The sequence below is a fragment of the Vanessa atalanta genome, chromosome 27 (genome assembly GCF_905147765.1).
Source record: "Vanessa atalanta chromosome 27, ilVanAtal1.2, whole genome shotgun sequence".
NCBI classification, from domain to species: domain Eukaryota; kingdom Metazoa; phylum Arthropoda; class Insecta; order Lepidoptera; family Nymphalidae; genus Vanessa; species Vanessa atalanta.
Window position 1 is genome coordinate 486,974 of NC_061897.1, and position 23,344 is coordinate 510,317.

General features: G+C 36.8%; 1 protein-coding gene across 2 annotated transcripts in view; it reads left to right on the forward strand.

Annotated features, from left to right (window-relative positions):
• LOC125074166 overlaps window positions 1-23,344 on the forward strand; it is a 67,227-nt gene that overhangs the window by 25,391 nt on the left and 18,492 nt on the right. For both annotated transcript variants that reach the window (XM_047685409.1, XM_047685410.1), the window contains exon 2: window positions 14,568-14,633. In XM_047685409.1, the coding sequence (XP_047541365.1) occupies window positions 14,568-14,633 (66 nt within the window). The remainder of the gene's footprint in view (window positions 1-14,567; window positions 14,634-23,344) is intronic.

A 23,344-nucleotide genomic window follows, 5' to 3' on the forward strand; every position in this document is an offset into this window, starting at 1 on the left:
AACAGTATGCCAAATATTACCTTAGTTGAAAAAATGTAGTATAAGATATGTGGTGAATAGAATGAACAGCAACATAGTATATGTCGATTTACATTATCGTAATATCAAATCTATTTTGTGAATTTGTCAGAGGTATCGATTGGAGCGGACGATAGAGCCGTCCATTAAGGTCAAACTAATTTCCACAGTTCTCGAACGATTGAGAATGTGCTGTGTGCTTTCCTATTATTTTCTATTGATCGGACTTATGTACGTCATTCGAATTATACGAAACTATTTGTCGGCCACGGCTTCGCTCACCTTGGGGGCTGGTCAGGTGTTAGGCATAGAAAAAACTTCCTTGGAGTTCAAGCTTGCTTCATACCAAATGTCATCAAATCCAAAGTTCAACACACAGACAGCCATTCGTCTTGTGAGCTTATAAGGCTGCGGTTATGAAGGTCCCGGCTTCGACTTCCGAAACTACCGCGTCGAATAAAATTACCCGCTTCAGGAAGTTGACAGTATATACATTCTAGTATATTACATGTTTTCGGTTGTGACGTACCCTCGGAACTCTTGAATGTGAGGTCAAACAGTTCCAGTAGCTTGGATATGATGATGCAACCAATGCAGTCGCATAAGGCTTCCTGATACATGAATGCCAAAACAAAAACAATAATTTTAATTCAGAGCCAGAAGACTCTCATAGACGTTTAAGGAACGCAAGGAAAATAGGTCCCAAATGTGAGCGTGTACACTAGGTCTGGCTAGATATAAGACCGAAGATCCTGGGTTCAAACCTCAGCTTAGGTTGTAAATAAATTATTGGGTTTTTCAATCGAAAATAATCTCGGAAGCATGTAAAGCCAGTTGTCTTTGTCCAAGACTCTTTCCCGTCGTGTGGCATTCTCTGTCCCATGTGATTATAAGCGTAAAATAATCTCGAAAACACGTAGAGCTGTTTAGTGAGGAAACAGAGAGGGCACCTGTGCTGCACACACATACTTGTGCACTGTAATAAATCCTGTGTAATTAGGTAGTTTTCTTGAGATTAGCCGCCGTGTCCAAAATCGGTCAGACCAAAATCATCATGATGACAAACGATCACAATGATGAAATATTTATTTCTATGAACGCACTACTTATAAGATTAGATATGCTTTAGGTAGATCATTCACTTTGTGCAAGCCCGTCTGGGTAGGTACCAATCACTCATCAGATATTCTACCGCCAAATACCAGTACTCCGTATTGTTGTGTTCCGGTCAGAAGGGTGAGTGAGCCAGTATAATCACAGGCACAATGGACATAACTTCTTAGTTCCCAAGTTTGGTGGCGCATAGATGATCTAAGCAATGGTTAATATTTCTTACAGCGCCTTTGTCTATGGGCGGTGGTGACCACTTACCATCAGGTGACCCATATGCTCTTCCGCCAACCAATACCATAAAAAATATCGTGAAAAGAAGTAAGAAGACTCTATAACGTCACGCTATACAACGTACAGGGGCGGAGTAGTATCGTTGAGGTGAAACCGCGCGAAGCAGCCAGTAATTATGTATTTCAAGCCAATTGTAAGATAATTCTCAGATTGCTATCAGTTTTCGTAATCAATGATATTAGTAAAGTATTCTTGACAATTAACAATCAATTCAGTCTGATTTAATCTCGTTAATTGACTGTTCAAGAATGTCTTAAGAGCCTACTTGAATACAGTAATTTAAAATTAGACACGACTACTGGATATTGCCAACTTAAGTACCGACCCTTTACCGGATGGTAGGTCTTTGTGCCCTTGTGTGTTCACCTACTCATCAATTCCGCTCCTGTTCTTCAGACCAGTCGATAGACAATTTCTCACTTTCCAAACGTCAATACTGTAAAGGAAATAACTTAGTTCCCAAGGTTGGAAATGCAAGGAGTAATTAAAATTTGATACGGGTGGGGATCACTTAATATCTGGTGGCCCATTTGCCTGTACACCTACCTCTTTCTTAATAAAGATACACACACACACATATATATATATATATATATATATATATATATATATATATATATATATATTAATTTTGTTAATATATATATATATATATATATTAACAAACCGCCCTTAGACATTTTAACCAGCTCTTATATTGCAATGCTCCACAAAGCTTGGAAACTATGATATCATGTCAAGGTGTCTGTAATAGGGTATTCTACTATGTTGGAAAAATCACTTTAAAATGTTGATTTTCATAACAAAATGCCACAAAAAAGAATATTTCGGCAAAATAAACAAGCTTTCTTCCCATAAAATTAAATCAAATTTTAAAACTTTTTTTTATCCCTGTAAAACGCTGTCAGTCATTTCGATGACGTCAGATTGTTAAAAACAACAGTTGTGTTTGTACAACCAGCACTCATTCAATGTTAACAGCTATGAATACTTTTTTGTTTTTTGTTATCCTTAGTGTATAGTGTACAATTATCAGAGTGCCAGATGATATCGAAATGACAGTTTTTGCCTGTATGACTTAAGACCATGGCGGCTCGTGTTATAGGTCACGTGGTGTACAGACTAAAAATTACGAATTTTAATTTTATTATAATGAACCAGTAATGTGCTTTTATGACTCAAAATCAGAATATTTACGTAAATTTCTAGATATATTCTAATTTTTATCAAATTTCATAATTTATTTTTCTATTAAATACCAGTCACACTGATTTTATTGTTGTTTGTTGGTATATATGCCCAGATGGGTATGCACAAAGCTCAACCACAAAATAAAATTTTCGTCTCGTTGATTCGAGTATTGTCATCTGATGATGAAATCTATATTTACAACACACAATACAACGTTGATAATAATGTGTTGTATTGTATGTTTGACTAATCATCCCATACGTTCTCGTCCATTGTGATAAATTTCGTATCGATCACGTCGAAGCGCGACTAATGACTCGTAACTCACGCGAGATCGCGTTCGTTTTTTGTATCAATGAAATTGATAATCAATACTTTATCGTTAGTATATTATTTGCTTTTTATGTTATATTTATACAGTCTTATGTCATCGAGGAATATTTAATACTTGATGTCTTGACTGAGTTAAATTATCATGATAGATAACCCTATTAGTTTGCGTGGTGAGTAAAGCTCACAGTCGGTAGATTTTTCGGACATCTTCAATAATCATTGTTATATTTCAACCACTTTATACAAAACCGTGTTCAATATACCTAAACCTTCGTCATAAATCACTCTGATCAATGCAAATGTGATTGATAATAGACAGGCAGACGAGGTAGCATTATTTATATAATGTATAAATTGTTTACAATTGTCTCAGATCATTAAAAGCGATATGTAATATGTATAAATAAAAATATACTTTGAACTTGACTTTATTTAATCCGATTTTCTGATTGGTCAATTGACATCTTGGAATCTTTCTAGAGTGATTTCCATTGGTTAAATATAACCTATACTTTTTAAAGTAGATTCAATATTATGTTACAAAAAGTTAAAAAAATCAAAATCTTAATCTTGTATTTGATAAATAGTTGTCGGTTCTGTAAAGTGAAAATATACATAATTCTTGAACTAGTAGGTAATAATCTCGGTAAAATCCTTATGTGTTGGATACGTTCTGAGATCAGTCATGAGCTCTAATTTGGGGCAACTAATTCGTTTCAGTTGCTTGTCCTAAATGTTAGACCTACAATCTTATGAATATTTGGCAAGTCAACGATTCTAGCACGGGTGGAAACATTAACCTGATTAGTAATTCATGGATAAGTAATCGTTTCAATAGTTTGCAGACCTAAAAAGGCTATTGTTATAAACCCCAATATTTGCAATTGTTGGTATATTCTTGGATAATTGAGTTCCATTTCTTGATAAGTATAGTAATGCATTGATATGAATTTAATTCAAAGAGTGGACTTTGACTTATAGTAGCTACAAGACGGTTTTTTGTTATTAAAAGATCTGTCATAACTAGTTATTTTATTTATTTATATATCTTGATAACTTAAACATTAACAGCCTGTAAATTTCCCAATGCTGGGGTAAAGCCTTCTCTCCCTTTGATGGTTTGAAGCATATTCCACTACGCTGCCCCAATGCCATATGTGTATCCACACACGTGGCAGAACTTCGTTGAATTAGACACATGCAGGTTTCCTTATGATGTTTTTCTTTACCACCGAGCACGAGATGAATTATAAAGAACACATGAAAATTCGGTGGTGTTTGTCTGGGTCTGAACCAATCATTAAGCTACAGGCGTTCTAACCACTGGGTCATCTTGGCTCATGATAACTTAATCTTGTTCATATTATAGAGAATGTTTCTGAACCGTTGCTTTGCGTGCTCTTTCATTCGTAATTAATATAATATTATAAAAATAACTTCTCGTCTCGTCAGACTAATCCTTTAAATATATTTTTTTCTTCACATATATATAGTGACGACCTCCGTGGTCGAGCAGTGTGTACACCGGTTTTAATGGGTACACCAATGGTGATTTTCCATAACACAAGTGATTTAGCTACTTACATTGGGATCGAGTAATGTATGTGATGTTGTCCAATATTTATTTATATAATAATTATAAAAAATCTATTGACGGCACGAGAACTGATTTGCTTACCGTGAGGAATATATATTATTTTTGAAATATCGGATTAAAGCTTAAGGCCATTCATCCAATGTGTCATTGGGAATTTTTAATTTGCAGTCTAATCCGTCTTTGAAATGTCACCTAATTGATATAATTATTAATAAGTATTGCAATAGGTCTCCTTTAAAGTCCCGCTTGTTTCTTATAAAGCGCTTTAATTTTCGTAATTATTTTTCATAGTATATGGAATACTAAAATCGAAAATCAAAAATATACTTAATTCAAGTAGGCTTTTACAAGCACTTTTGAATCGTCATTTAACAAACTATTTAAAGTGAAGCTACCACCGGTTCGGAATGTAGATTCTACCGAGAAGACCCGGCAAGAAACTCACTAGTTACTCTTTTTCAATATTTAAAAACAGTCATGTTAGTTAAATAAAATTATATATGTATGTAATAAATATACCTGGAAGTCAACAAGTATTAACTCCACGCTTTTTTATCATCAAAATAATCAAAATAAACTTAGTTACGTTACGAATATTACTTTGGTGTATGTGTTCGTAAAGAATAAACACATAATCTAAACTCTAAACATTAGCTAACGACATGTCGAAGTGGGGCGTGTTAGGGTGCAGGCGACGGCACGTGCCGGCACACCCTCGAGTGGAACATATTTCTATTTCGCAAAGGTGCGGTTTAATGAGGGTAGTTGACTCATTGACAAGAACTTAACCCAGGCGTTTACACGTCTGTAAGATGTCTTACAGAATTTTAAGTGCAAGAGTGTATAAATATTTTTTTTTACGTGCGACCGCGTCTTTGCCTTAGAACCGGATGTATTCCATTTTGTGGATCTTTTCTTTTAGGTTTTCTATGTGTGCTTAATGTTGGGCGTTTGAACGTCAGGTTCCTGTGAAGCTGACAACGTACCCTCGACTCTCTTTTGTGTCTCAAATATTAGTCGTAATTTTGACATCAGATATGTCAGTCCTTTTTTCTTTGGTGTGTCGCAATCTCCAGCAAATTTAGAAAATTACGGTACTGATCAAAGAATTTAGATCTCATTATTTGCATAGCAAGCTAAGATGTAAGATGTTTCAGAATTTCTTCCTAAACTTGAAGATTTCGGCCTTATCCTACACATCTGAGAAGGAAATCATTTACTTATATATCATCCAAATGGGGTTGTGATGAAAAATGTATCCACTGTTCGTTACTTTTCTGTTCTTGTGGTAACAGCCAAGTCACATATTTTGACTAAGGTGTAGAGTTTGTAAAGTTAGGCCTGATAGAGTTAGGACGAGTAGAGTTATAAGCTTGGCTCTACATGAGATTTGATAACTTTTTGACAGTGCAAGTCTCAAATATGGTCTCGTCTTGGATACATTTTAATTGTTTTTCTTTTTCGGTGGGATGCATTATACTACATAAACAACAGTAGTCAGTGGGTCGTGTTAATTCAAATTGATATCGATAAGGAAATGTCAATAATCATTAAAATTTACTTTTGTAGATTAGGAGATTAGTACAACGTGTTCAAAGATTATTCTCAATTGATAAGAATAAATGATAACGACGGTTTCAAAGAGACAATGATATTTATCGATTGGTGAATGTCGGAGGAAAGCGGTCGTATCTATCGTCATTTCGCCTATTATCTGACGTGATTTGGAATGCCATTATTTTTCCCTGATTTCTCTTCTTTATGACATTATCAAAGAGCTACATCAATCATTTGGAAACTTTGTAAGTTTAGCGGTATTTCTATCTTTTGTCACCGGATACTTTTACTTCCGACGTTGAAATACATTTATGCAGGATGGAAAGTCGATGTATACGAAATTTATATAATACAATATGTTTAGTATAGAATCAGTCTGGGTAGACACCGCCTATAACCAATTTCCGATATAAATGGTGTTTTTTTTATATGATCTCGGTAAGCGGACGAGCAAATAAATCCCCTGATGCCCATAGACAATGGCTTGTAAGAAATATTAACCATTCCTTATATCACCAATGCACCACCAACCTCGGGAACTAAGATGTTACGTCCCTTGTGCCTGTAGTTACACTGGCTCACTAACCCTTCAAACCGTAAAACAACAATACTGAGTACTGCTGTTTGGCGGTAGAATATCTGATGAGTGGGTGGTACCTACCCAGACGGGCTTGCACAAAGCCCTACCACCAAGAAAATTTGAGACAGTTTCATTTTATAGACATAAGAGATACTGTCTTCCTGTGTTTGGCGGAGCATTGTCGGTCTACGAAGTATTATATAATTTGTGCCATTGGAAATAGCGTTAAGGGGTCACATGCCATCAAGTGGTCCATTAGCTCGTCTTCAATAAACTAACCTAAAAATTGTTGCTTTCGTAAAATTAATACTCACAAGGTATAGTAGTTAATTGACATTTTATGTTCCAGTGTTACAGTCTTCTGGGATCCTATTCACGCGAACTCTAGGATATTTACGACACGCCCAATCCAATGTAGTAGTATAAATACGAAATTTTACAGCTGGCACTCGATCGTCTCCCTGGTGTGTCATATTATATAATTTGACGAATCCCTACCAGTCAGTCAGTCACGGAGGCTGACTGACTTGAATCTATTAGACATGTGTTCAATATGCATACTTACAAATACTATAAGTTAAAATACTACATCAGTACATATAAAATTAAATCAGACGGGAACTGACGCGAAGCCACTTTTAGAGCACACCGGTCTATCCGTCTGGGTTCGATAGACTCGGAAATTGACCGGATTTTCGTACGCTTTTCACCAATAAATGGAACGACTCATGAGGAAGGTTTAGGTGTATACCATTTTGCATAAATTATCAAGCTGAGAGCGGTAATGGCGTGCGCGGCGTAAACCAATAAAGATGTAAACATTATGTCGACTTTTTTTTCTAAACCAGGACGTATTGTTTCGTAACGTAAAAAAGCGTGGAGTTAATGCTTGTTGACTTCCAGGCAGGAGACATAAGATACATATATAATTGTATTTAACTAACATTACTGTATTTTTAGATGTTGAAAAAGAGTAAACACTGAATTGCTTGATCAGTACATACTAATCCGAAATACCGCTACAGTATTGAGATCTAAAACATCGCATATTTATATAAAACATATATATTCGAGGCATATTAGTAACTGGTAAGTTACTAAAGTTATAATAACGAAATCAAAATATACTTTATTCGAGTAGGCTTAAAGAAAATACTTTGAAGTCGTCAATGAATTAAAGTTGAAGTTACAAGATGAATTGAACGCGTACGCTACATCAAATCTTGCGTGTTCACAGTGAAATAAGTTTACAATCGCGTGTAACGCCTGAGGTTTTTTCTAAAAATACCGATTGTCTTTTAACAATGCCCTTTTCTTTCGACAAGGGTCCTTATAGAAACTTGTAGGTATTGGAGTTGAACTGTTGAAATATCTCGTTTTTGAAATCCAATTTCGGATTCACGTAAAAACCTTGCCTTACCTTAAAATAGCTGAGATTAGTCGAGCTGGCCCATTGGTTAGAACGCGTGCATCTTGACCGATGATTGCGGGATCAAACCCGGACAAGTATAACTACATTTTCATGTGCTTAATTTGTGTTTATAATTCATCTCGTGCTCGGCGGTGAAAGAAAACATCGTGAGGAAATCTGCATGTGTCTAATTTCAAACTAAATTTTTAAGATAGAAAAATATATGATCTCAGCATACATAGGGACAGACAGACAGCGACTTTGTTTTATACTATGTAGTTAGGATATATTAGTCTAGAACAGTATGTACCTATCGTATTATCAGATCGCATGTAATATGTAAATGTGAGATTCGTATATATATCTTTACTCCTCCTTCAATTGGAACCGGGATTTGCAAAAATATCAAGTATGTATGTTACGGGAACATTTTATCTGGCAGACGCCCCGGCGCCTATCAAACGAGCTCGGCCAGTTTGGCAACTCTCCGTTTCGACGTCGGCCGAGCATTGAACCTAACGTTTCGTTTTTCGTTGTAAGAATTCATATATCATTCGACATAATTATAACTTTCGCCGGATTTCGTTCTCGTTAAGAATTATAATCGAGTTCTTTGGTTATATAGTTTTCATCTAGATTTTTTTTGTGATATGGATAGGGGGACGAGCAAATGGGCCATCTGATGGTAAGTGGTCACCAGTGCCCATAGACAATGTCATTGTAAGGAGTATTAATCATTCCTTACATCGCCAATGCGCCACCAACCTTGGGAACTAAGATGTTGTGTTCCTGGTGTTTGGCGGTAGAATATTTGATGAGGGGGAGGTACCTACCCAGACGGGTTTGCACAAAGCCCTACCACCAAATATTTATTATCTACAACCTTTGCCCCTTTCGGATTAATCGGATCGGAAATAATAATTGGTCCTACAACTTTACAATAGTAACGTTATGTTCCTTGTGCCTATTTACACTGGCTCACTCACCCTTCAAATAATGTATAGCGGTACAGCGATAGAATATATACTGAGTGAGTGGTACAGCCAGGCTTGTGCAAATCCACAACATCCTTATTTATAAAGATTACAATACGATCGGGAATCTGCTACGAACCTTCGACCACACCGCAACTGGCTCACCGTCTTAGTAGGACAGGAGAACGGCTAAACGGCCATGATTACATTTCGTCTTAGAAGTCGAATTGATTTTATCTACCATCAAATATCAACACACGAAATGTCATCGAAATCCTGCAAATGGTCTTCGCGTGATGCTACCGATAGCCGGACAAATATCTAAAATTTAACATAACGGGAACTACTCTCATTTGAATAATTATTATTCTGTTATATTTAGTATAACATAGCGTGAATTATTTGTAAGTACATAACCTAAAAAGTAGAAGAACGGAACAATCACTAAATGTAGACCAATATTATATAGTACACTAGGCCCGTGGCTTATCCTGTGAGTGAAGGGAGGGGGGGTTGGTAGGTCAAGTCTACGATCCGGTATCCTTTCTTGTACCCCTGACAACTTGTTTTCAATATGTAATGATAGGTTTAGTATTTAAGTGGTAACAGATAAACAAATTCGCTTTTGTGTTTATAGTATTGGTCAAGATTGTACAAAACAATAATGTTTACGTATATCACTGTAATATTGTAAGGACAGTCTGTTTATAATACATCTAGATTGTAAACTGTCGCAATCGCAAAATTGTCAACAGTGGTTATTGTTTTTATTTAGATATGTGCCGATTATAACTTTGGCCGACCAGCTGACTAACCGTCTAGTCGGTGGTAGAGAGCCTAGCCGGCTAGCTTTATATTTATTATATATTATATTTTTTTTTATATAATTAAAAAAATAATGAATATATATTAAATGTGAAAGTAAATCTGTCTGTCTGTTACTCTTTAATGGGTAAACTAATGAATCGAATTTGATGAAAACAATTATGATGTAAGCTTGATCTCTACGGAAGGAAAAAGGATATTTTTCATTCCTGACTACTATAGACCTATAACTAAAATGCGAGCGATGCCTAGGCGATAACTGGTCTATAAAGTATATATAGTCTGGCTATGTAACTCGTAGGTGAGCGAACGCAGTTGACATTTCACCATCTATATATAAAGCTGCGTAGGTGTATGTGTGTCACGGCTCACTGATATACACTAGGAATGATTGAAGCTATTTGGATAGCAATGATTGTATTTATAAATGCATAATTTTGTAATACACTGAATCATCGGATACTTATAGTTGCCTGTTCGCTGGTATTTCTGGGATTGGTTGTTGGGTGTTAGGCATCAAAAGTAGCCTCACTAGTTTAGTTAGCTTGCTAAATATCAAATTTCGTTAATTACGGTTCAGTGGTTTGACCAAGCAAGAGCAACAGACAGACAGTTACTTTTGCATTTACAATATTAGCGCAGATAATAATATGCTTGCATTATAACATTAAAAAACAGAAATATTTTATGGTCTTCTACCGCCGACCACGGAGACAAATCTTTTGTTTTTCAAGCAGGTGAAATCCTAAGAAACCTTCAGCTCAGAATAATATATGTCGGATTATAAGATACCGGGAAATAGATACTGGATTTAGGCTCCGGTTCCATCACAGGTCACTAATTATTGTAAAAAAAAACAGCTTTGTAAATCTGTTTATTTAAAAAGAGCAACTATGCGAGCTTCTTACCGTTTCTTCTCGCTGGAGGCTGCTTTCCGAGACGGTGGTAGTATTTAAATATCGACGATTCAAAAACGCTTCGTTGTGAAGTTTACTTGAATAAAATTGATTTGATTTAATTAAGCCACAAAACTCCGGCGATGGTATTACTCGACTCATGGAAAGGAAATTCGCTAGTGGCATAGTGGCAAGGCAAAGATCGCAAATACGATCCTCTGCATGATCCAATAATTAAGCATTCTTTATATAATAGTTACTAAATTTAGAGTTACTATAATCAGCGATTAACTGTAGTTCACAAAGATGATTCCGATCAGAGCGTCGTCTAACAGGAATTCTGAATTGATTTTCCCAAGGTCACGCACACATGCTCAACGACGCTTGTGTGCGTGCATCGCGTAACCCATTGTTGAATAATATGTGCACGCGCATGTCTTTATTAAACATATTGAACGATTATTATACAAAACAATGATATAGCTTGAAATAAATATAATATGTTATATGTTAATCTGTTTTTTTATTTATATTATATAAGTCTTATGTCATATGGAATGTTGTTATGGGGTAATGCAGCAGATATTGAAATAGTATTTATTCTGCAGAAAAGAGCTATCCGAACTATTTACAATATTAGCTCTAGGACATAGTTACGTGAAAAATTTAAAGAAATACGTGTATCAACGGCTGCTTCACAATATATTTATGATAATATAATGTTTATACAGAAGAATATACAAAAGTATTCCATAAAAGCTGATATACATACTATTAAAACAAGAAATAAGAAAAAACTTGTAACCCCTACTTTCCGTTTGCATACGGTACAGAGAACGTTTTTGGGCGATGGTATACGCATACATAATAAGATACCGGGAAATGTAACCAATTTACCATTTATGAAATTTAAAAAGTTTATTAAGACTAAATTAATAAAATCTTTTAATCTTTAGAGAGTACTTTTTAGAAAAAAAAAACGCCTGGATGTATGCTCGGGTTCCATAACAGGACACTAATTATTGTAAAAAAAAACAGCATTGTAAATCTGTTTATTTGAAAAGAGCAACTATGCGAGTGTCTTGCCTTTCTTCTCGCTGAAGGCTGCTTTCCGAAACGGTGTTAGTATATAAATATCGACGATTCAAAAACGCTTCATTGTGTACTTGAATAAAATTGATATGATTTATTTATTTATTTATTTATTTATTTATTTATAGGTACACAAACAGAATACTATCAGAACATACATTAAAATTATGGAATTACACAATTTTGAGCTAGATTACATTCCTAAGCATGTGTACACGGCATGCTCGTATCAATTATATATCAATGCAGTCTGGTACTATTTTATGTAATAATCAAAAATTAATAAATTACAGCAATTAATTATCTAAATAACATTGAATATTCATTACTATTAAACTAATAACAATACATCCATTTGAATTATGAGACTAAGATAATAAATTAAATTGATTTGAATGTGAAACCTTAAAATCATAATGTACCTTCTAGCCTAAGTTAATGTTGAAAACATTTCGAACTGTGATTAGTAATACAAAAGAAAATCTAAAATATACATACATTTAACTTCCCCTTTTATTGTCTTCAATAGTAGCAGGTTTAGTTCATTTTCTTCATTAAAATGGAAACGCTGCTAGCATTCTTGCTGCTAGTTTACTATACTAAATAAATAAAGAGTTGTAACTTGCCATTGAGTATGTTTAACGTTTGCACGGTTTGTCTTCTTTGAAACGTCACATTGTGAAAGAGAGCAATCGATGTGAAATCGTCATCCGTTAAACAAGTCTTATTAATAATGCCGTGTTTTTGTTTGGAATATATCGTACTAGCGACCCGCCCCGGCTTCGCACGGGTGCAATGTGGGTAATCCCTAAGAGATAGACATATGCCATCGCGGACTTTTTTGAAGACCGTTTTATGGTGTACAATACTGAAGTACATTATTTTGATCTATCTTGTAGGGTTCAGCCAGCGTTTACAATGTAAGCGCAAAAAATGTATAAATTTACGACATCACATTAGAAACTTTTAAAATTATCAGTGTTACTTAACTATATTGTCTTATGTATTATATACAAAACCTTCCTCTCGAATCACTCTATTTATTAAAAAATACCGCATCAAAATCCGTTGCGTAGTTTTAAAGATTTAAGCATACAAATGGACATAGGGACAGAGAAAGCGACTTTGTTTTATACTATGTAAAGATTAGTCAAAACTAGTAGATTTGTATGTATATATTTGAGTACGCCAGAAGTCTATGATAGAATTAGTTCGCTGTAGTAATAATCAGTATATAATGTTAATGGTAACTCAAAAAGATTAAGAACGATAAGTGATAATTATGTGTGTGTAAACTCAAAACTCAAACTTAAATTCCTTTATTCAATATAGAAGCCTTACATTTATTGACAGTCAAATTAAACACTACCACCGGTTCGGAAAAATAACACCCTGACCTGAGAGGAACCGGCGAAAGAAACTCAGCGGGTCTTTTTATTTATTGATTTTTTATTATATGAAAATTGATATTGTTATATCTTTTTGAGATGCATGTGCGACTTGTCATATTTACTTATGTATTTTTTGTATATAATCAGCTTTGCTGTACCTCGTCTCTAGATTAAGCTATAGTATTAACTTGTGTACCGTCCAACCGATCTCCTTGACAATGTGTATCGGATTATAGTTTTATTTAAAGAGGCAATGTATGTCGAACATTCAAGACAATGTTGTTGTTTTTTTAAGTGATGTTTTTTATATGAGACTGAGGTACAATTTTTAAGTATGTGCCTCGCTAAGGCAGATTTCGTTACATGAGAGAGAAGAATTATATGACGTAGAAGAAATATAAATATATATGTTTAAGAAGTTTCACTTCTATCACGTGTCCGGTACTGTGCGCTTTTATATTTAGTAATTTTATACTTTAAAATACTATAATACAATATATTAAACGATCACGAATTGTGATTCTGTTATCACGGTAACAATTCCATCGTTGAAGATGAAAAGTGATTGCATTTTAATCGATAATAAACCGTTCTCTCGAAAATCGTTTTCGTTGGCATTGAATCGTTCAAGGTCAACCTGCGCGTGAGTTGAATCGCGACGCATAATAAGCGCTCGTTGAGTATGCGACGCGAGTATCTTTTATTATGTCACATTACATTAAAATACTTCTTATTTAATCGTTTTCGATATGTTTATTAGTATTATATCTTATCAGTATGTTTTTATATGTTTATGACAGGATGTAGGTATAAGTGGAATTTACAGGTTATGGACTGCCTATGAAATTTTAGCTTTACATTTACTTGGTAGGGCTTTGTGGGGGTTCGTCTGGGTGGTACCGGATGTCTGGATAGACATCGCTTATTCTACATCCAAATATAAGTTCGTTGTATTGTTGTGTTCCGTCTTGAAGGTCGAGTGAGCCAGAGTAAAGACAAACTCAAGGGACATCACATCGTAGATCCTAAGGTTGGTCACGCTCACGCATTGCCGACGTACGGGATTGTTGATAATTCTTATAGTGCCAATGTCTATGAGCGGTGGTGAACACTTACCATCAGGTGGCAAATTTGCCAGAATGCCCCAAAAAATAAGAGAGGGCTTTACAGACCTCGGTGATTTATTTTCGAGAAATTTATAATTCCCTATAAATGGTCAGTAAAAACGGCACAATAACTAGTTTAATCTTAAATGTTTCCTGTGATTTTTTTTATTAATAATCGTGCGTTTGTTCCAGGGGCGCCGAACTCGGTGATGTGAGTCTCATACGAAGGATGCCGAACGTCGAAGTTTTGGCGCTGAGGTAAGAGACTTTATATTAATTATATTATACAATATAGTGAGGAAACCTGTACATTGTGGGTGAGCATCTGACGTACCCACCAACTCGCATTGGAGCAAAAGCAGCAACGTGGTGGAGAGAGTTCCAAACCTTCTCAAACTGCTAGGAGGTCCACATTGGTGTCCTATTTTACCTATTTAGAAAGACCAGCACAAAGACTGTTAGTTAGTTAAGTCATCTTCCGATTTCGTACCGTTAACAAAACAATAAAATAACCATTATTTTAGAACTACCGTCGTAATAATGTTACACACTTTCACACCGTCCGAAAATCGATTCGCGTGCCTTAAAACAAATCGAATATATTTATCACGCTATCAAATATAACGTTCATGTAATCTTATTATTAAAGCGATAATGATTGTACGGTTAATATATATGTATGTTAAGTAAATTCTGCGTTCGTATCGCGAATTGTAGTTGCGTGCTCGTGCGCGTAAATTGCGATCGTCGATGTTCATTGACCTCTGGGTCGTTTGGTCGGTTTTAATGGAGTTTTCATTCATTAAACTGTGTTTATAATAATATGATTGACATTGAATTATTTTATTGGATTAAATTTATACAACAAAGATCTAGTTGATGAATCTTTTTGTCCCACTTTTAGGTGTCCTTTCCTCTTAGGATAGTTCCATATTCCGTATAAAACCGTGTTAATATTTAAGTTGTTTTTATGGTCCGTTGAGCCACTTTGAGCGAGTCGTGCGGCCCAGTCGCATATTAGCTTATAAAAAATTTTATCAATCATTTTAGTTTAGAGCATGTTCAAAGAAAGTCTAGATAAATTGAGTAAATATCTTGCGGATTGCAAAATCTCTTTTAAAATATTGTCAAGATGGCATCTTGGTTGTAATATCGTTTTTTTACGGCTTGTACTATGATTAGTCCAATGAACCATTAAATATATATTTCTTTTTATCTAAATAAATTTACGCAGTACCAAAACCAAAGAGTCTTTACTTAAAATAATAGGCCGAGTGTTGCTGACGTATATACTTGGTTGCAAGCTTTATGCTCGTCTGAGTTGGTCCCTTACCATATCTTCTACTGCCAAGCGTTAGGTTTGGTGTATTCTGGTTTGAAACATAAGTGAGGCAGTGGAACCCAAAAAAGCTCATGTACACAATTTGTTTGCAGTCTTGTCTAAATCTAGGGTATTTACATTAGCAACACTGGCAGTGGACCTCTGTCCCTGAAACGAATATAAATTTTACTGATGTCGGAGTCAGCGATTCCTCGAAGATTATTTTCAAACTAGATGATATTCCTTAATAGGGAATACTTTCAAAAGGTGTAGAATATATATATATATAAAAAAGAAATGAAAACCAAAATAATATTATGTTCGTAAGTGCGATTTTGGTTGTCTATGTGTATATGTGTGCGTGTACAAGGGACACAACTCGGTTCCCAAGGTTGTGTAAGGTATGGTTAAAATTTCTTACAGCACTCTTTACTTGATGGTAGGGCTTTGTGCAAGTCCGTCTGGGTAGGTACCACCCACTCATCAGATATTCTATCACCAAACAGTAGTACTCAGTATTGTTTTGTTTGAAGGGTGAGTGAGCCAGTGTAACTAGAGGCATAAGGAATGTAACATCTTAGTTCCCAAAATTGGTGGCGCATTGGTGATGTAAGGAATGGTTAATATTTCTAACAACGCAACAATTGTCTATGGGCGGTGGTGACCACTTACCATCAGATGGCCCATTTGCTCGTCCGCCTACCGATACCATAAAAAAAGCACCAATGCATCCATACCCAATGGCTAGCAGTACGCTGTGACAACTTTCCATCAGGTGTTCTATTCGCCAGCCCGACAACATATGCTATAATTTTTTTTATAAATTATAGTAATAATGATAAGCTTATTCATCGGCCAATATAAAAATTGGAAAGTGCAGCCATTACCGCTAACCACAAGTTCTAATGCCAGTGACATTAAATTACACTCCCCGTGTTGATTTTCATTCGCTTTCACGTATCGTTAGACCATATTCGAGATTATTGACAATTTGTCCAGCATATGGAAGAAAGTACATAAGTACATTCCAATGGCACGACGAGTTAAGATAAACAAACCTTAGATTTCATATTCCATGCGATTTGCTAATAGTTCTGCTATATTGTACACTACATATAGTTCTTGACCAAAATATATTTATTTATAATACAATTTTAATGTGATTACAACTTCGCTGCTAACAAACTGTCAACTTTTTACTAATCCATTATGAATACTGTAGTCTTATACCGACCTGAAGTGAATATGACCTTTTAAAGAGGAATAGACTTACTTTTACCTCTTTAATTACTTTCTGATTTAATAATAACAAATAACAGTTTAAATGAATAATAAGTACTCACAAAAAACAAATAAAATGACAATTTTTCTCTGGCTCTGAAATAGTATGTCCGAAGTACCCATAATTCGCGCCAAAAGTTAACCAAAGCCCCTGACAGGCGATAGTACGCCCTTTTATTTCAATATGTATCAGTCGACAAGAATTGTTTTTAGATCTCGACCAATGATATTTACTCAATTCGAGGTCAAAGCTCAGCAGTGTACGTTTAAATGCGGGAGGAGTAAAGATCCTCCTCCCGCATTTAAACGTACACTGGATAACCTAGTACTGATGAAAATCAGCTCCATGTGTATCCACGACCTCAAATTAGAGAAGCTTTAATTTTCTCAAAAGGGAAGGCGGCCCTAGCCCAGCAGTGGGATGTATACAGACTTTTTACTTTTATACTTTTAGAGAACCGTTAAAAGCACTCCGTCTTTTCGAAGATTAATTAAACATATATTTTTTTGTATCGTCTTCAATTCACGAATTCCAAACCTAAGTTAAGCCGATATTGACTTGATTATATGACTTTTGTTTATCTATTTCAGCTAATATACGTCACATACAAACTATATATGTATATATAATAAACACTAATAAAATCACAGGAAACATTTAAGTACTCTATAAGTGTACGTCTAGCACGAACATACAACAAATTATTTTCTCATTTAGACCTGTTTCACTTATCCAAAAAACAATTGAGGAATCAAATAACACTATCTTACCGCCAAAAATAAACACGCACACACACACAAACACACACACACACACTTTTGTTATCCACTTTGTTAAATATATTATATTAAACACTCTATATTGTAATCTTTGTGGCCATAGTCTTCATGAAATTTAAAAAACTGTACAAATATATTCTGAATATGCTGTTGATTACAAATAAATAAATAAATAAATAAATAATATACTTATCTTGTCTAAGGAAGTTAGTCTGCGCACCTCATCTCTGGTCTCGCCGGGTCATGAACTTCTATACTAATATTATAAATCTAAAGAGTTTGTTTGTCTAGTTGAACGCTCTAGTCGCAAGAACTATTGCTACGATTTGAAAAAAATCTTTCATTGTTCGATAGCCCATCTATTGAGGAAGGCTATTCGCTATATACAATCACGATACGACCAATAAATACGAAGTATCAATGAAAAAAATCATGTATGACAGATTCTGTAATATAGCCAAGCGAAGTCGGGACGAGCAGCTAGTGTACAATAAAATTACACCTGTGTCCTGTCTGTATATTGAATACGATATGGCTCAGTATGTAGCGTGTCATCAATTCTATAATTTTTATTTCCTACTGTTGTGTGATGGTTCCTCCTGCTTGACCTAGGCCAAGCGGGGTAAGGGCATACCTCCTTGTCCGAGCATGTCCTCAACGGTAGCACGCAGCTACGGTGTCAATGTGTTTTGACCCGATGGCTCAGGGCCCTATAGGCCCAGTGGTGTGTCCAATCCGGTAAGGTCGCCTAGGTCAGATTATAGATGGCAGCGCTGTGCAACATGAAGTTCGTTATAATCAATTTTTCTACACTCGAATAATGAATAATAAAATACTTTATGCTTGATTAGTTAACGAACTTAGTAATTTAACAAATTATAAATATTTCAATCGTAACCTCATTTCATATTCTGATCTAATATCAGTCAAGTAAATATAATTATCGGTTAGTTATGTGATTGTAGTATATGACTTTATTTATTATAATTTAATACATTTTGAAATATAACGTAAATCCAATCCTCTGAGCCTCGGCGATGTAGTTCCATATATTAAATACTAAATACGGCCGCGGCTTCGCTAGCGTCTTCAGGGTTGGTCGTCACGTATTATTCCTTGAAGTTCAAGCTTGCTTCGTATATTCGATTCAGTGTTTTGGTCGTGAAAGAGCAACATACAGACTGAGATTCTATCGCATTTATAATAGTAGTATAGAGGAATAATGTCTTGAACAATTAACACGTTAAATTATTAGCCTTAAGAATTTAACACGTTAAATTATCTTTGAGAGTCGAGGTGGCCCAGTGGTTAGAACGCGTGCATCTTAACCAATGATTTCGGGTTCAAACCCAGGCAAGCACCACTGAATTTTCATGTGCTTAATTTGTGTTTATAATTCATCTCGTGCTCGGCGGCGAAGGAAAACATCGTGAATAAACCTGCATGTGTCTAATTTCAACGAAATTTTGCCACATGTGTATTCCACCAACCCGCATTGGAGCAGCGTGGTGGAATATGCTCCAAACCTTCTCCTCAAGGGAGAGGAGGCCTTTAGCCCAGCAGTGGGAAATTTACAGACTGCTAATGCTAAAAAAAAGAAAAATTATCTTTCTTTTTGTTGGAGGCCTTTTAGGAAGGAATACCCTCTTTTCTGAGCGTTCCCAAGTCGTATCGCTTCGGAAAAACCGCCGGCGAAAGCTGGTTCCACAGAGTGATTGTGCGAGGCAAAATATGTCTTAAAAATCACGCTGTTGTGGATTTTCGGCGCTTTAATAAACTAAACTTAACAAATTAAATCTAATTTGTATTTTTTTGCTGTCGATACTCTTAGTCTCACGCACACTAAGACATCTTGTAAGGTCCGTCACTCGTACTAATGCAAGCCGATGATAATATTTTTACGTGGCTGGGCGGGCGCGCCCTTGAGGTTATAATAGTCTATAAATTTTAAGAATATAATAGTATAGGTACGTGAAGTGTACTTAGGCTACGTCTCGTCGGGTCGTGACCTGTCTGCATTTTGTGATATTAAAGTTGTAATCACATTTGGATTGTAGGAAACATCGTCTACGTTTTCTACGTTTGGTTTTTACTGTACATCCGACTGAGCCACCTTTTTTTATTGTTTAACAGGTTTTGATGAAGTTGATTGGACGTGCATATATAAATAAAATCAAAACATACTTTATTAAAGTTGGTTTTTACAAGCACTTTTGAATCGTCATTTATCAAGCTATATTAAGTAAAGCTACCACCGGTTCGTAATGTCCATTCTAACGAGAAGAACCGGCAAGAAACTCAGTAGTTACTCTTTTTCAACACCTAAAAATACAGTCATGTTAGTTACATACAATTATATATGTATGTATGTTATATCTCCTGCCTGGAAGTCAACAAGCATTAACTCCACGCTTTTCTATCATCGATATAATCTTGTATCGAATAATATGCCTTCATTACCGATGTATTTTTTACAAATGATTAGAATCTATGAAACGGCAAAGTTAAAAATGTCTGTTTAAAATATACTTACAACAGTCATTAGTACACTGTTTTATTGTTTGTCACCTGGAATGGAAACCTTAAGTAATTTACCTGGAGGGCGTACTGGATAATGTGGGATTCCTACCTACTAAAACTACCGCGATGATCGTCTTCGGCACGGAACTCAGACGCTGCGGTATTGTATCGATACAACGCATTTGCAAGTTGTGCTCCGTTCGTGTCTCGGCGAAGCTGTCCTCGGGGAAATCATCTTAAATCTTCAATACACCACCACCCTTAGGATTAGTTCCTATGACAGTACACAGATTTACCAATCATTAATATTATAAATGCGAGAGTAAGTTTGTTTGTTACGCTTTTACGTCTAATCTACTTAAGTGATCATTTTGAAATGCATATACGTCTCGGACACAAGGACGTAGGGTATCATCCGCCCCCTTCAAAAGTGCGAAGCCACGACCGGAAGCTATTAGTAACATAATTATTTTGACTTTGTAGCGCAGTTTGCGTACATTTGCGAATTTAATTAGTAGATTAATTCTAACATTATTCAGAAGGTTAATATGATTTGCTAACGCCTTTCACTGCTCTCGCGAGATGAAAGTGCCTCAACAGTACAGTCGAAGGCAGGAAATTATGAATGAATTACTTAAAATTTTTATTGTTAAATGTTTCCGTTACTTTAGAAAGTTACGAGCCATGTTTCGTAGCTGCCTGTACATGAATGAATATTTATAAAATAGACGTTACTTTTGGATAGTAATCAGCATATGACTAGATTTTTTTCTGGACACTAGAGGACAGATCATTTTGCTTTCAGTTTTATTTTTGTATATAAACTAAACTAAACTTTTAATCTAACACAAAAAAAACATGTTTACCTAATTAATATGCTATTCTTAATTTTAAGTAACTAATTCAGATTTGTTTTTTGCTGCTACGTATATTTTTGTGTGTATCTTTTGTTGGAGACTCATGAATTAAATAAATACGGTGACACTAGGATTTATGGAAGCATTCATCTTCCAAACTAAGAATTAATAAAGGTAAACAAACCTTAGTATTCCGTGCGATTTGCTAATGACTCGTATTATGATTAATACATCTTTAATTAAACTTAAGTTCTAATAACAGTTTCGTCGACGTTGAAATTTTTTCGAAAATCGAAATTGTTCCGTGCAGTGACGGAGTAAGAATACAATTCACTGCCCCTCTCTCTCCCATGGGTGTCGTAAGAGGCGACTAAGGGACATCTGAGCGACCATCTGCTCATCTGGTGGTAGGATGTCAATCATCCGCCTGGCTTGTTACCACCGTACGCATGGTGAAACACTCGTGAAGTGGCTGCTTGCAGCCGCGTTTCGAGATCAGCCGGCGTACAGCCAGTGCCCGAGCGCGCATTGTCGCGATAAGTGTTGGTCCGGTGGATGTTGCTGTTGAACCAATGCTGGAGGAAAGTATATTGACCCGCCGGTCAGGGAGACCCGTAGAAACGGTTGTTCCGCTGGCCGCCCGTGGCAGAGTACAGGGGCCCAAGCGTTGCTAACCAGCTCGCGAGGCTGCCCCACCAGGCCACGCATAATCCCGGTGTGGACCGTCGTGCCGGTTGGTGACCGGACGGTGGGGTCCCGGCGGCCACTACCGGGAGGGTTCGGGGGCCCTTCCGCCCGGCGGGTCGGTTTATTTTCTCTTCTGGCAACTTATTGGGGAAACACAGCTCCACACTTTGACCGTCCTTATCGTGGCAACGCATCGCTCGCTTCACGTCTCTTCCTCTTTTTTCCCCCTATCCATGACAGTGCATAAAAGAAATTACGGTCGTACAGCGGTGCACACCCCCACCATTCCCACGCTGTTTGAGGTTGAGTTCGTTAACATCCGTGGACTCCACGCTAACCTCAATGCTGTCCACCACCATCTCGAGACAGCACGGCCAGCAATGTTGTTTCTGACGGAGACTCAAATACTCCGTCCTGTCGATACCAGCTACCTTAATTATCCCGGCTACATGCTTGAAGAATCCTTCAAAGCAAAAGCCGGAGTATGCTTGTTCGTCAGGGCGGATGTTTGTTGTCACCGTCTGCGCTGCTTGGAGGACCCTTCCTTCTCCCTGTTAGTGGTACGTGTGGACTTGGTTCGTCAGAGTCGGGTCTACGTGTGCCTCTACAGATCCCACAATGGTGACTTGGAGACAAGCCGACTATTTGACCATCTTAGTCGGGTGGCAGATGCTGCGCAAGAGCAGTTTCCTAACGCGGAACTGGTGTTTTTGGGGGACTTTAACGCTCACCATGAATCATGGTTGAAGTCCTCCAAAACTGACCATGCGGGAAGGACTGCCCATGCTTTCGCTCTCACGCATGACTTGACCCAGTTGGTTGATCAGCCCACCAGGATCCCAGACATTGACGGGCAAGCGCCTTCCCTACTGGACCTTATGCTGACTAGCCACCCGGTGGAATATCAGGTTGAGGTTCGGGCTCCACTTGGTTCTTCGGATCACTGCCTGATATCTACCAAAGTGCCACAGGCCAAGCTGCCGCCACCAACGGTAAGCAAACGTCGCATTTGGCACTATAAGTCGGCAGATTGGGACGGTTTGCGCGATTACTATGCGTCAGTCCCTTGGAAGGAGCGTTGCTTCAGTGAGAATGACTCGACAGCTAGCGCCGCTGCTATTGCTGGTGAGATCCTGTTGGGGATGGAATACTACATTCCTAACTCAGACCTTGCCAGTAAGGGTACGCGTAACCGTTGGTTCACTCGCGAATGTGCCGATGCTGTGTCTTCTAAGCAGGCGGCATATCGCGCGTGGATCAATGGCTGCGTTAGTGGGGCATCTAACATTGACTCACTGAAAGCAACCTACAATAAAACTTCCAAGTCTTGTAGGAAGGCATACACAAGAGCGGATGCACAGCGCATTGCGCGGTTTGGCCATGACCTTATTTCACATCCTAGAGGCTCCCGTAGCTTCTGGCGTCTGACCAAATCTGTGCAAAGCAATTTCTGTCAACCTTCGCTGCCACCGCTCAGGTATCCGGACGGATCGCTAGCTCACAGTCCGCAGGAGAAAGCTGAT